Here is a 13,263-nt window from a genome sequence, read left to right as displayed (position 1 = left end):
CCTCACAAAGAAAAGATACATTTTGTGATTTTTTGTGTGTGGACTTTTTATTAACAAGTTCCCCTGAAGGCTTTTTGCCAATACCTTAAACCAAATCAGGAAGCAAACAATCTAATTAGTTCCTTTCTTTACTATTCTAGATTCTTGGCACCAGCCCTCCCTGTTCCGCCATGATTCTGTGGACTCTGGTGTCTCTAAGGGAGCATATGCTGGAATCACAGGGAACCCATCTGGTTGGCATAGCTCCTCCCGAGGTCATGATGGCATGAGCCAGCGTAGCGGAGGTGGCACAGGGAACCATCGCCACTGGAATGGCAGCTTCCACTCCCGAAAAGGGTGTGCTTTTCCGGAAAAGCCACCTATGGAGATTAGGGAAGAAAAGAAAGAAGACAAGGTGGAAAAGTTGCAGTTTGAAGAGGAGGACTTTGTAAGTATGGATCTTTAGATGTATGGTTAGAAGCCGACAAATAATGTCTGAAATATGAGACGCTGTTAGTAATGAGAACATTTCAGAAATTACAGAAAAAGGAATTTGTAAGTTGAGGGTTTTATTGTATTTAGAGGAAAGGAGTTAAGTTGATAACATTTGAAAATGGTGACCAAAATCCCTATGTAACTTGTAGCAAGTTTTTCATCTTTGTGTCTTTGGAATTCAGAAAAATCTTTAATTTCTCTTAAGTCTTACAAAGTTTACTCAAATATAGTTTATGTTAAAATGTACTCGTTAAATTGTCTTTTTTCCAACTATGATAAAACATTTTTTCTCTTGATTTTGTTCTCTATCATATAAAATTACTGTGATATGAACATGTAATTGGGAGTATTTTCGCTGTTGCCTATATGTTCAGTAACACTTTGTGTTATTGTGTGTTAAATTACATGCCTTTTGGCCTCTTGAAGGTAGCATTTTTAGAGTATCTATAAAATTTTTAAAATATACTTTAAGAAAAAATTATCAGGCTGGGCTCGGTGGCTCATGCCTGTAATCTGAGCCCTTTGGGAAGCCGAGGCGGTTGGATCACCTGAGGGCAGGAGTTCAAAATCAGCCTGACCAACGTGCTGAAACCCCATCTCTACTAAAAATACAAAAATTAGCTGGGCTTGGTGGTAAGCGCCTGTAATCCCAGCTACTTGGGAGGCTGAGGCAGGAGAATCACATGAACCCAGGAGGCAGAGGTTGCAGTGAGCTGAGATTGGGCCATTGCACTCCCGCCTGGGCGATAGAGCGAGATTCTTTCTCAAAAAAAGAAAAAAGATTATCATTTTAACAAATCAATATCTTTAAGTTGGCCAGGCATAGTGGCTCATGCCAGTAATCCCAGCACTTTCAGAGACCAAGCCAGGAGGATTGCTTGATGCCAGGTGTTTGAGACCAGCCTGGGCAGCACAGCAAGACCCTTGTCTCTATAAAAATTTTTTAAAAAATTAGCTGGGCATGATGGCACATGCGTGCAGTCCCAGCCACTAGGGAGACTGAGGCAGGAGGATTACTTGAGTGCTGGAGTTTGAGGCTGCAGTGAGCTATGATTGCACCACTGCATTCATGCCACCATGCCCAGCTAATTTTTTTATTTCTTATAGGGACTAGGTATCACTATGTTGCCCAGGCCAGTCTCGAATGCCTGACCTCAAGTGGTCTTCCCATCTCGGCCTCCAAAAGTGCTAGGATTACAGACACCAACCACCGCACCCAGCCTCTAGCTGTTCTTAAGTAGCACATCAGTCAGTCACTTCTATTATAGCCATTTCATCAGTTAATAGAGTCACCTAAAGAGGAGTGAAATTTAGGCATTAGCTCCTCTACCCTCAAGTCTAGGAAGTGACCTGGGGTCTTGATTTAAATTATATATTAATGTGAATTCCTATTCCCAGGTGACTGGTCTTCAAAACTTTATCCTCAGGAAGGTCTATACTGCCCTTACATATTGAATATTTGTCCAGAATGTTCTAGATAACAAATAGTCCAAAAATTACTATAATTTCAAACGTAATTTTTATTATTTATACAACAAACTTATAAACAAATCCAAGAAAGACCAGTGGGAATGATTTGAAAATATAATCTATGTTGCTCATTACACTTAAGGAACTTAATGAAATTCTTATCAAACTAGCAACAAAAGCATTAGCAACAGAACTGGTGGCGTGCACCTATGGCCCCAGCTACTTGGGAGGTGGAAGCAAGACTCTGTCTCTTAAAAAAAAAAAATGCAACAATTATAGTATATTCTTATTAAAAGCTACTTTCCATTAATACTTTTATTATATGATTAAATAAACCCATAATGATTTTAACATAATTTGTATCTGAAATGAAAGAGTATATGTAATATAACCATAACCAACTGTGCATATAGAAAAATTTATTTGAATCCCCAACAGTTTTGATTTCTTATGTACTTCAATAAGAAAAAGAGAAGACGGTGGCAAACAAGAAATAGTGTGGAGTCGAGTAGAAGTAAGAGTCCCTCTTAAACTGGGTAGTATGCTGCTGATTAGCATAGTTTGATTAGAAGCTTCATTATCAGTCCTGTGACATTCCCAGTGGAAATGATACAAACATTGTATTTTATCAGTTTGCACATTTTTACCTTCATATGAATAATTCATACTGTAATTCTCTTATTTATGTAAAATTGAAGTTTACATGTGTTGAATCATGGGGCTCTAGCTTAGCGGTTCTCGACTGGGGCAAGTTTGCCCACTGGGGGATATTTGGCGTTACCTGGAGACATCTTTGTTGTCACAGCTGGGGTTAGTGCTAATATCATCTAATATGTAGGGATCAGGGATGTTGCTAAACACCTAAAACACACTGGACAGCCCCATAACAGAATTCATCAGCCTAAAATGTCAGTAGTGTCATTTTTGACAAACCTTGCTCTGGATCTTTTTTACTACTGTATAGCAAATATTACATTGTGTGAATATACTTGATTTATCCATTTTTCTGTCAATGGAAATTCAGTTAGTAAAAGACCTTATTTTGGAGGCTAAACTTAAAGAATTGGAACTGAGGTATTGTAATTAGAGAAGGAAGAGTCAAAAATAAGATTTCTTTTCCTCCTGCCACCCAAGATGCCAAAAGGAAAGAAGGGCAAGGGCCTTGGCTCCAGCCCCTGCTGTTGTCAAGAAGCAGGAGGCCAAGAAAGTGGTGAATCCCCCTGTTTGAGAAAAGGCCTACGAATTCTGGCATTGGACAGGACACCCAACCCAAAAGAGACGTCACTCGCTTTATGAAATGGCCCCTCTATATCAGATTGCAGCGGCAGAGAGCCATCCTCTATATGCAACTGAAAGTGCCTCCTGCGATTAACCAGTTCATCCAGTCCCTGCACCGCCAAACAGCTACTCAGCTACTTAAGCTGGCCCGTAAGTACAGACCAGAGACAAAGCAAAAGAAAGGAGAGGCTATTGGCCCACACTGAGAAGAAAGCTACCAGCAAAGGGGATGTCCCCAGTAAGAGACCACCTGTCTTTGAAGCAGGAGTCAACACTGTCACCACCTTAGTGGAGAGCACAAAGACTCAGCTAGTGGTCATTGCATATGACATGGATCTCATCAAGCTGGTTGTCTTCCTACCTGCCCTGTGTCATAAAATGGAGGTCCCTTACTGCATTATCAAGGGGAAGGCAAGAGGGGGACATCTAGTCCACAGAAAGACCTGCACCACTGGTTCACTTCACACAGGTTAACTCGGAAGACAAAGGAGTTTTGGCTAAGCTGGTAGAAGCTATCAGGATCAATTACAATGACAGATACGATGAGATCTGCCATCACTGGGGAGGCAGTGTCCTGGGTCCCACGTCTGTGACTCGCATTGCCAAGCTCAAAAAGGCGGAGGCTAAAGAACTTGCCACCAGTTGGGTTAAATGTACACTGTTGAGCTTTCTGTACATAAACAATAATTAAAGTAATACAAATTTTCCTAAAGATTTCTATCCAAAGTGACTTGATGAAAAATAGGTAATTAACGGCCGGGCGCGGTGGCTCAAGCCTGTAATCCCAGCACTTTGGGAGGCCGAGACAGGTGGATCACGAGGTCAGGAGATCGAGACCATCCTGGTCTACACGGTGAAACCCCGTCTCTACTAAAAAAATACAAAAAACTAGCCGGGCGAGACGGCGGGCGCCTGTAGTCCCAGCTACTCGGGAGGCTGAGGCAGGAGAATGGCATAAACCCGGGAGGCGGAGCTTGCAGTGAGCCGAGATCGCGCCACTGCACTCCAGCCTGGGCGACAGAGCTAGACTCCGTCTCAAAAAAAAAAAAAAAAAGAAAAGAAAAAAAAAAGAAAGAAAAGTAGGTAATTAACTTGAAGAGAGAGAGCAGAGGAGCAGAGTTGGTTAGAGGAGAAAACAAATTCTTGATGCCAAAGAGATGGGTTAGGTCTAGAGATGTGCACATGAAAATAGAGATAATAGTTGAGGTTTGTGGATAGATAAAATTGCCCAGGGAGAGTAATACATTGGAAAGAAGGGAGGTGTAGAGCAGAACCTGTGGAGTAGCAGTAAGGGAGACTGAGAAGTGGTTAGCTGAAGAAGGAATGAGTATACCAAGAAAAAGTAGGTAGATGAAAATCACAAATTGAAAATGTTTTGGGACCTGATTGCAGTAGGTTTTCTATATATTTTTTTTTCTATATATGTTTGTATAATTAGAAAATTATTTTAAAATTGTATTGGTTTAGTGTAATTAGCAGTCCTATATTGTTACCTGGGGAAGTTAAATAGTCCTAATTGTCCCTGAGTAGTTAGAGAATGTATGTGAACCACTCAGCACAGACCTCGACAGATAGGTTTTTGTTTGTGTTTTGCTTTTTTGAAGTACATGATACAGAGAGGAACACAGATTTTTAAATGTAGCTGTTACTAAGTATGGGAGAGAGCTTTGACTCTGGCAGTTTGGGGTGGCCTTACAAAAGTGACAAGTGTGGTTGGAAGGGTTAGAGAGTAAGTTGGTGATGAATGATACACTCCTCTTTGGACAGTAAAGAGCCAGGTGTGAGGGAAGACTTTTCTAGGAGTAGGAGACTTGAATGTGTTTGAAACCTGAGGAGTAAGAAATTGGTGGAGAGAAGGGACTCTGAGAGGATGCCAGCAGTATTGGCTACAGCTTTTTCATCTTCCCCAATTCTCCAGTAAAAGCAGAGCTCCCTTTAATATTGGGAGCAATATTAGGATGTTTACTCTCATCACTTGTATTTATCATTCTATTGGAGGTCCTAACAAGTACAATAAGGCAAGAAAAAGAAATGTATACAGTTTAAAAAGAAGAAATAAAACTTTATGTCTACAGGTAACATGAAAATCTAAGGACTCTGTAGAAAACTATATATGAAATTCCAGGCCGGGCACGGTGGCTCAAGCCTATAATCCCAGCACTTTGGGAGGCCGAGACGGGTGGATCATGAGGTCAGGAGATCGAGATCATCCTGGCTAACACGGTGAAACTCCGTCTCTACTAAAAAAATACAAAAAAACTAGCCGGGCATGTGGCGGGCGCCTGTAGTCCCAGCTACTCGGGAGGCTGAGGCAGGAGAATGGCGTAAACCCGAGAGGCGGAGTTTGCAGTGAGCTGAGATCCGGCCACTGCACTCCAGCCTGGGCGACAGAGTGAGACTCCGTCTCAAAAAAAAAAAGAAATTCCAGAACAGCCATATCATCTATGATGGGAAAGAAAATCAGAATGGTTTTATGGTTGGTTGTGCACAGAGGGGATTAACTGGGAAAGGGTATGAAGGGAACTTTCTGGTTGATAGATGTGTTAATCTTCGTAGAAGTTGGACAGGTATTAGCATTTTTAAAACTCATATAATTTAGTGTATTTTATATGTGTAGATTTTACTGTATGAAAATTCTCGTATTAAGAAAAAATAAAGCCGGGCGAGGTGGCAGGCGCCTGTAGTCCCAGCTACTCGGGAGGCTGAGGCAGGAGAATGGCGTAAACGTGGGAGGCAGAGCTTGCAGTGAACTGAGATCCGGCCACTGCACTCCAGCCTGGGCGACAGAGCGAGACTCCGTCTCAAAAAAAAAAAAAAAAAAAAAAAAATTAAAATTACCAGTAGTAAAACAAATAGATTTAAACCTCCTGATATGATGGCACTGAGAAATATGCACCATCATCTCTGTAACATTCCTTCCAGAAATGCATAGCCTGGATCTAATCATAGGAGACATCAGACAAGCCCAAATTGAGGATTCTTCAAAAGAATTGCAAAATAACTGGCCTGTAGTCTTCAAAAATGTTAAGGCCATGGGGAAAAAAAAAGCTCCAGATTAAAGAACTAGAGATATGACAACTAAAAGCAACATGTAAACCTAGATTAAATAAATAATGGGTGAGGCAAAAACCATTTTGCAAAATTTTTCTTTTGCTAAAACGTCAGTGGGACAATTTGAATAAGTGTTGTAGATTAGATAATAGTATGCATAAGTATTAATCATTACTCTGATTATGTAAAAGATATCCTTTTAAGGAAATACATATTTAAGGGTAAGTGGCATCAAGTCCTTCAACTTGCAAATAGTTCAGGAGAAAGATATAGAGAGAATGGGGAAGTGTGAAATATTAATACAGGTTGAGCATCTGCAGTCTACAACTTTTTGAGTGTGGATGTCATGCCACAAGTAGAAAATTCCATACCTGATCACATGCAACAGATCACAGTGAAAACTTTGTTTCATGCACAAAATTATTTAAAATATTGTATAAAATTACCTTTAGGCCATGTGTATATGAAACCAAAATGAATTTCTTTTTTTTTTTTTTTTTTTTTTTTTTTTTTGAGGCGGAGTCTCGCTCTGTCGCCTGGACTGGAGTGCAGTGGCCGGATCTCAGCTCACTGCAAGCTCCGCCTTCCGGGTTTACACCATTCTCCTGCCTCAGCCTCCCGAGGAGCTGGGACTACAGGCGCCCGCCACCTCGCCCGGCTAGTTTTTGTCTTTTTTTTTTGTAGAGACGGGGTTTCACCGTGTTAGCCAGGATGGTCTCGATCTCCTGACCTCGTGATCCGCCCGTCTCGGCCTCCCAAAGTGCTGGGATTACAGGCTTGAGCCACCGCGCCCGGCCCCAAAATGAATTTCATGTTTAGATTTGGTTTCTGTCCCCAGGGTGTCTCACATATGCAAATATAATACACAGATACTCCAAAATCCAAAATCTGAAACACAGTCCCAAACGTAAGGGATACTTAAACCTGTATGACTGTCTAGATGAAGGCTGTACAGGAATTCTTGGTACTGTTTTTGCCACTCTTTTGTAAGTCTGAAATTATTTTATTTATTGTTTTTTGAGACGGAGTTTCACTCTTGTCTCTCGGGCTGGAATGCAATGGTGCGACCTCGGCTCACTGCACTCTGCGCCTCCTGGGTTCAAGCCATTCTCCTGCCTCAGCCTCCCAAGTAGCTGGGATTACAGGCATGCACCCCTACGCCCAGCTAGTTTTTGTATTTTTAGTAGAGGCGGGGTTTTGCCATGTTGGTCAGGCTGGTCTCGAACTCCTGACCTCAGGTGATCCACCTGCCTCAGCCTCCCAAATTCTGGGATTACAGACGTGAGCCACTCACTGTGCCTGGCCCTGAAATTATTTTAAAATAAAGTTAAAAATAAAGCAAGTAGAGTTGAGGAATCAACAAAATCTACCGACGCCATCTACATCAAAGCAAAATGAGATTTCCCCACAAACCCCTAAAGCCGATAGGGACAAACCACCAAAATCTATATAAGAGGCTTGGTTAATATTAGCATTTGTGCAATGGGAGCTGAAGGGAAGCAAGAGCACCTGACAGCATAAAGAATGCCAGCAGAGCCAACCGTTTTTCTGGAAAACTTGCAGGGCATATTTGAGAAGAGCAGCAGTTAATCGGGAGTGGTTTTCTGTAATGGAGTAACTGGTAAATATGGGGGCTCTGGGATAAGATATGAAGGATCTGACTGGACCAGTCAAGAGTTCAAACCACACAGTAGTTGGAATAGAGAAAGTTAATATAAGGAATTATTAACTATAGCAAGATTGGAGTAATGAAGGATTGACTAGTACAAAGTAAAAAGATCTTTAAAGAAAATAGAAATAGCACATAAGCACAGGTCAGTGACTCACGCCTGTGATCGCAGCACTTTGGGAGGTCCAGGCAGAACGATCGCTTGAGTCCAGGAGTTGGAGACCAGCCTGGGCAACATGGTGAAACCTTCGTCTGTACAAAAAATTTTAAAATTAGCTGGACGTGGCCAGGTGCGGTGGCTCACGCCTGTAATCCCAGCACTTTGGGAGGCCGAGGCGGGCGGATCACGAGGTCAGGAGATCAAGACCATCCTGGCGAACATGGGGAAACCCTGTCTCTACTAAAAATACAAAAAAATTAGCCGGGCGTGGTGGCAGGCGCCTGTAGTCCCAGCTACTAGGGAGGCTGAGGCAGGAGAGTGGCGTGAACCCCGGAGGCGGCGGAGCTTGCAGTGAGCAGAGATTGCGCCACTGCACTCCAGCCTGGGCGACAGAGCGAGACTCCGTCTCAAAAAAAAAAAAAAAAAAAAATTAGCTGGATGTGGTGCGTACCTGGTAGTCCTAGCTACTCAGGGGGCTGAGGTGGGAGGGTTGCTTGAGTCTGGCAAGTCATAGCTGCAGTGAGCCCACATGGCACCACATCACTCCACCCTGGGTGACAGAGACCCTGTCTCAAAAAAGAAGAAAAAAAATACATACATACAGGGAGCAGCCACTACCCTTAAAGCTTAGATAGTGTCCAAGAATGAGTCCCCCATTTCCCTACCACCACCCCAGGGCTGAGATTCATACCTGGTTAGAAAGGGCTCAATTGTGGCCCACTGAATGGCAAAGTAATTGCTAATGTCCTTCTCTGGGGAATCGTGCTGAAAGGCTTTTCATTAGAGGTGTCACTCTGCTACAAAACTACTCAGACGGGGTGCTGAGGGAAGCTGCTGGTCTCTGAGCTTGTACGTCAGAACCTGGCTTTGAGGAACTGGGCGCTATAGGAGCCCACTGAAAAAGCACACAGGAACAGGAAATAAGAATCTCTCCATTGTTCTCTGCTGGCAGAAGTTAACATGTCAGCTGTCAAAGGAAAAATTTTAAAGTGTCCAGGCACATTTTTGCACAACAGGCAGAAGGGATGACTTGGTAACTAAGAAGCAGTAATCAGCACAGGGTTCTATCGTTGTTCATACTAACTGGCCAATATACCCTTCCAGAACAAAGTCCCTCACTGAGGGCAAACTGTTGGAAATATAATCCAGATTGAGCTGCAGAGAGACAAGTCAGTTAGAAACAAAGGAAAGGAAAGTTTCAGATAAAAGCGGTAGGGAAAGGATAACCAGGACATTAAAGAAAGTAAACCTGGGAGGCAGAGGTTGCAGTGAGCCAAGATCGCACCATTGCACTCCAGCCTGGGCAACAAGAGTGTGAAACTCTGTCTCCAAAAAAAAAAGAAAAAGAAAAAAGATTAATGATCCTAAGAAGTTGGTTTAAAAAAAAAATCATCTGGAAAAACTCAAAATAAGGGGCTAGAACTCTAGAAAAGAAATAATAAAAGATTTCAGAAAAATAAAGACTAAACAAGAAAGAATAAAGAGAATAAATACTAATATTTTTCAAGAATTAGAAGACAGGAAAGGAAAATTTTTTAAATGAAGGAGAAATATATAGAAATTAAAACTGGGGAAAACAGTTTGGCAGAAAAGATCTAATATAGATATATAATAGGATCTTCCCACCTCCACCCCCAGAAAGAAAACCAAAATAAAGGAATAGCTTAAATACTGAAAAGTGGCCGGGTGGGACTTTGGGAGGCCGAGGTGGGCGGATCACGAGGTCAGGGGATCAAGACCATCCTGGCTAACAAGGTGAAACCCCGTCTCTACTAAAAATAAAAAAATTAGCCAGGCGTGGTGGTGGGCATCTGTAGTCCCAGCTACTCGGAAGGCTGAGGCAGGAGAATGGCTTGAACCTGGGAGGTGGAGCTTGCAGTGAGCCGAGATCGCGCCACTGCACTCCAGCCAAGGTGACAGAGCGAGACTCCATCTCAAAAAAAAAAAAATACTGAAAAGTATAATTCAAGAACATTTTTCTGAAATACATTTAGATTTGAATCTACAAATTGAAAGGACAGTCAGGACGACTAAAATACACTCTTACAGAATACTAGAACAAAAAAAGATATCCTTTGGCCATTCAGGCATAAAGACTGAGTTGTTAAGAGAAAGAAAACCAGATAGACTGACAGCAAAGCTTTATAACAAGTAAATGGAGTAGCAATTACGATAAAATGTGAGCCAAAAATTTTGTGCTTTGTCAATCTAATGTTCAGTTATAAAGATCACAGACAAACATCAATGTGTAAGTTCTTGGAGTATTGCTCTTTCCGCCATTGTTTCCCGCTGTCACAGTGGTGCATGTGAACATCCTACCTCATGCTCTCAAGAGTGTCACCAATGCCGGAAAGAGCGGCAAACACCATTAGGCCATGCTCCAAAGTCATTGTCCAACTTCTCGCTGTGATGACGAAGCATCGTTACATTGGCAAATTTGAAATCATTGATGATTACAGAGCTCGGAAAATTGTGAACCTCACAGGCAGGCTAAACAAGTGTAGAGCCCCAGCTTTGATGTGCAACTCAAAGATCTAGAAAAACGGCAGAACAATCTGCTTCTGTCCCACCAGTTTGACTTCCTCATATTGACAAACTTAACTGGTATCACGGACCATGAAGAAGCAAGATGAAAACACATAGGAGGGAAAATCCTTGGATTTTGTTTCTAGGGATGCAGTACATATTTACAAATAAAATGCCTCAAAAAAAAACTTTGGAATATTGTTCCCAGGACTTTTCCTGAGAACTACTAAAGAACAAGCTTCTGCCGGGCACGGTGGCTCACGCCTGTAATCCCAGCACTTTGGGAGGCCAAGGTGGGCGGATCACAAGGTCAGCAGATTGAGACCGCGGTGAAACCCCGTCTCTACTAAAAATACAAAAAATTAGCCGGCTGCGGTGGCGGGCACCTGTAGTCCCAGCTACTCAGGAGGCTGAGGCAGGAGAATAGCGTGAACCTGGGAGGCGGAGCTTGCAGTGAGCTGAGATCAGGCCACACTGCACTCCAGCCTGGAGGACAGAGCAAGACTCCGTCTCAAAAACAAACAAAAAAAGAACAAGCTTCTGACAAACCAGAAAGATGATAACAAAAGGAATGGTGGTACGTATTAAATGTATGGTTAATTGTAGAGCTAAGATGAAATGAGGGTTAAAAGAGAGTTTGCATGTGATAGTTATATGATCTGACAATCTGGATATAGTATAACTTTTTTTAAGTGGAAAGATGGGGAGAACATGTCCAAAGAAAAACATTTTGGTAACTGGTGAAATACTGACATTGCTATTCTGAAACTTGTGCGTAATATGAGATAAAGCAATTAAATATGATATTCTATCCTTTGTATGCCTGAAAATCAGGATTCTGTGTAGAAGAAAATAAAAACATAAAATAGATGTTCCGTAAAATCGACAAGGGTACACTCAGTTTGAATTGGGAATATCAGTAATAAGTTATGAGGTGTTTTAGCTTTGGAGTGAAAAAATACATTCTTCTAGGCAGTTCTGTCCACTGAAAAGACATGGGAACAATGAACAACCCCCATAGCAATGAGTGACTCTACTGCTTGGATTCTGATCTTGAAATAGTTCAGACCGCATACTTAAAAGAAGAGTCTAGAATATTTTTTCAAACTAGATAGCAAAGAAGTAATTAAAGAACTACTATGGTTGTAACAAAAGGATTTAGAAGCCAAATTGAAGAGGGTTCCACAGGCCAAACATGGGACAGTTTTATGCATCAGTTAATGATAATGGTGAGGGTTGAATCACATCAAATTGGATTTAAATCTGTGAATTCACAATGATGCCTGCCTCACCTTAGGAATAAGCATGTATCATATTTTTTCTATATGAACTGTACCATTGAATCGCCAAATAGATGAGAGGAAGTTCCTATTTATGGAATTATACTACTTTATAAAGAATTGTAATATTAGATCATTGTTTTTGCATCTTGTATTGAGTTGACGGTTTTAGGCTATAAGCGTCAGTGTCTGCCAACATAACCAAAAGAAGCACAACCACGTGTTATGTGTGTGTCTCCTAATGGAATAATACAAAACCACTAAGGAAATAATAAACTTTCAATCCCCCAAATTTTTATCTTGTATGTCTCCTTCTGAGACACTACTAAAAGTCTTTGAGTTATCAAAGTAAACAATAACAGAGCTTTTGCTTATCAAAAAAAAAAAAAAAAAAACCACTAAGGATTCTGTAACCTCTAGAAGCAACTACCAATTTATAGAAAATGCCGAGGCGTAAGATTTTCTAAAAACTAGTAGATTAAAAGTTGAGATTGTTTTTGGAGACAAAACTATAGTGTCTAGGGAGACACAGTTGGATAGTAAAAAAAAAAAAAAAAATTCTGTGATCACCATATGAGTATTTTTTGTTTTTTTTTTCTAATGAGATTTGTAATGTCTTTCTGGTTTGGCAGGTAATGTTATGTTGCTTAAACCATGTAGTGTTTAAAAGAACTTTTAACCATTAACTTATTCATTTGTTTTATATTTTTTCTGTTTATATTTTACTATTTTTAAAAGTTTTAAAACTGTACATTTTTAAAACAGTGGAAAGAGATCAAAGATACTGTATAAATAGGAGCATTGTCTCTGAGAACCCTGGATACGATGTAACCAAGAACACGTGTCTATTAAAATGAGACAAGGAAACAACCACAGCTTTTTTTTTTTTTTTTTTTTTTGAGACGGAGTCTTGCTCTGTCGCCCAGGCTGGAGTGCAGTGGCCGGATCTCAGCTCACTGCAAGCTCCGCCTCCCGGGTTCACGCCATTCTCCTGCCTCAGCCTCCCGAGTAGCTGGGACTACAGGCGCGCACCAGGTCGCCTGCTAGACCTGCTAGAAGCCCTGCCCCTGGAGATTCTGATTCTGAAGTTCTGTAGTGGAGTCTGGGTGTCCTTTTGTTGTTTGTATAATGTTCACAGGCAATTGTGCTGAAAAGCCATTTTCCGGCTGGGCATGGTGGCTCACGCCTGTAATCCCAGCACTTTGGGAGGCCGAGGTGAGTGGATCACTTGAGGTCAGTTCGAGACCAGCCTGGCCAACATGGTGAAACCCCGTCTCTACTAAAAATACAAAAATTAGTTGGGTGTGGTGGTGCACACCTGTAATCCCAGTTACTCGGGAAGCTGAGGCAGGAGA

General features: G+C 41.6%; 1 protein-coding gene across 3 annotated transcripts in view; it reads left to right on the top strand.

The window, feature by feature from the left end:
- Positions 1-13,263, top strand: part of GPBP1L1 (GC-rich promoter binding protein 1 like 1) — a 66,538-nt gene that overhangs the window by 34,830 nt on the left and 18,445 nt on the right. For all 3 annotated transcript variants that reach the window (XM_030942553.1, XM_010363047.2, XM_010363046.2), the window contains exon 5: positions 141-427. In XM_030942553.1, coding sequence (XP_030798413.1) covers positions 141-427 — 287 coding nt within the window. The remainder of the gene's footprint in view (positions 1-140; positions 428-13,263) is intronic.

Source organism: Rhinopithecus roxellana, chromosome 12 (assembly GCF_007565055.1).
Source record: "Rhinopithecus roxellana isolate Shanxi Qingling chromosome 12, ASM756505v1, whole genome shotgun sequence".
Classification (NCBI taxonomy): domain Eukaryota; kingdom Metazoa; phylum Chordata; class Mammalia; order Primates; family Cercopithecidae; genus Rhinopithecus; species Rhinopithecus roxellana.
Note: the sequence above shows the minus strand (reverse complement) of the source record. Positions and strands in the feature narration are given on the sequence as shown.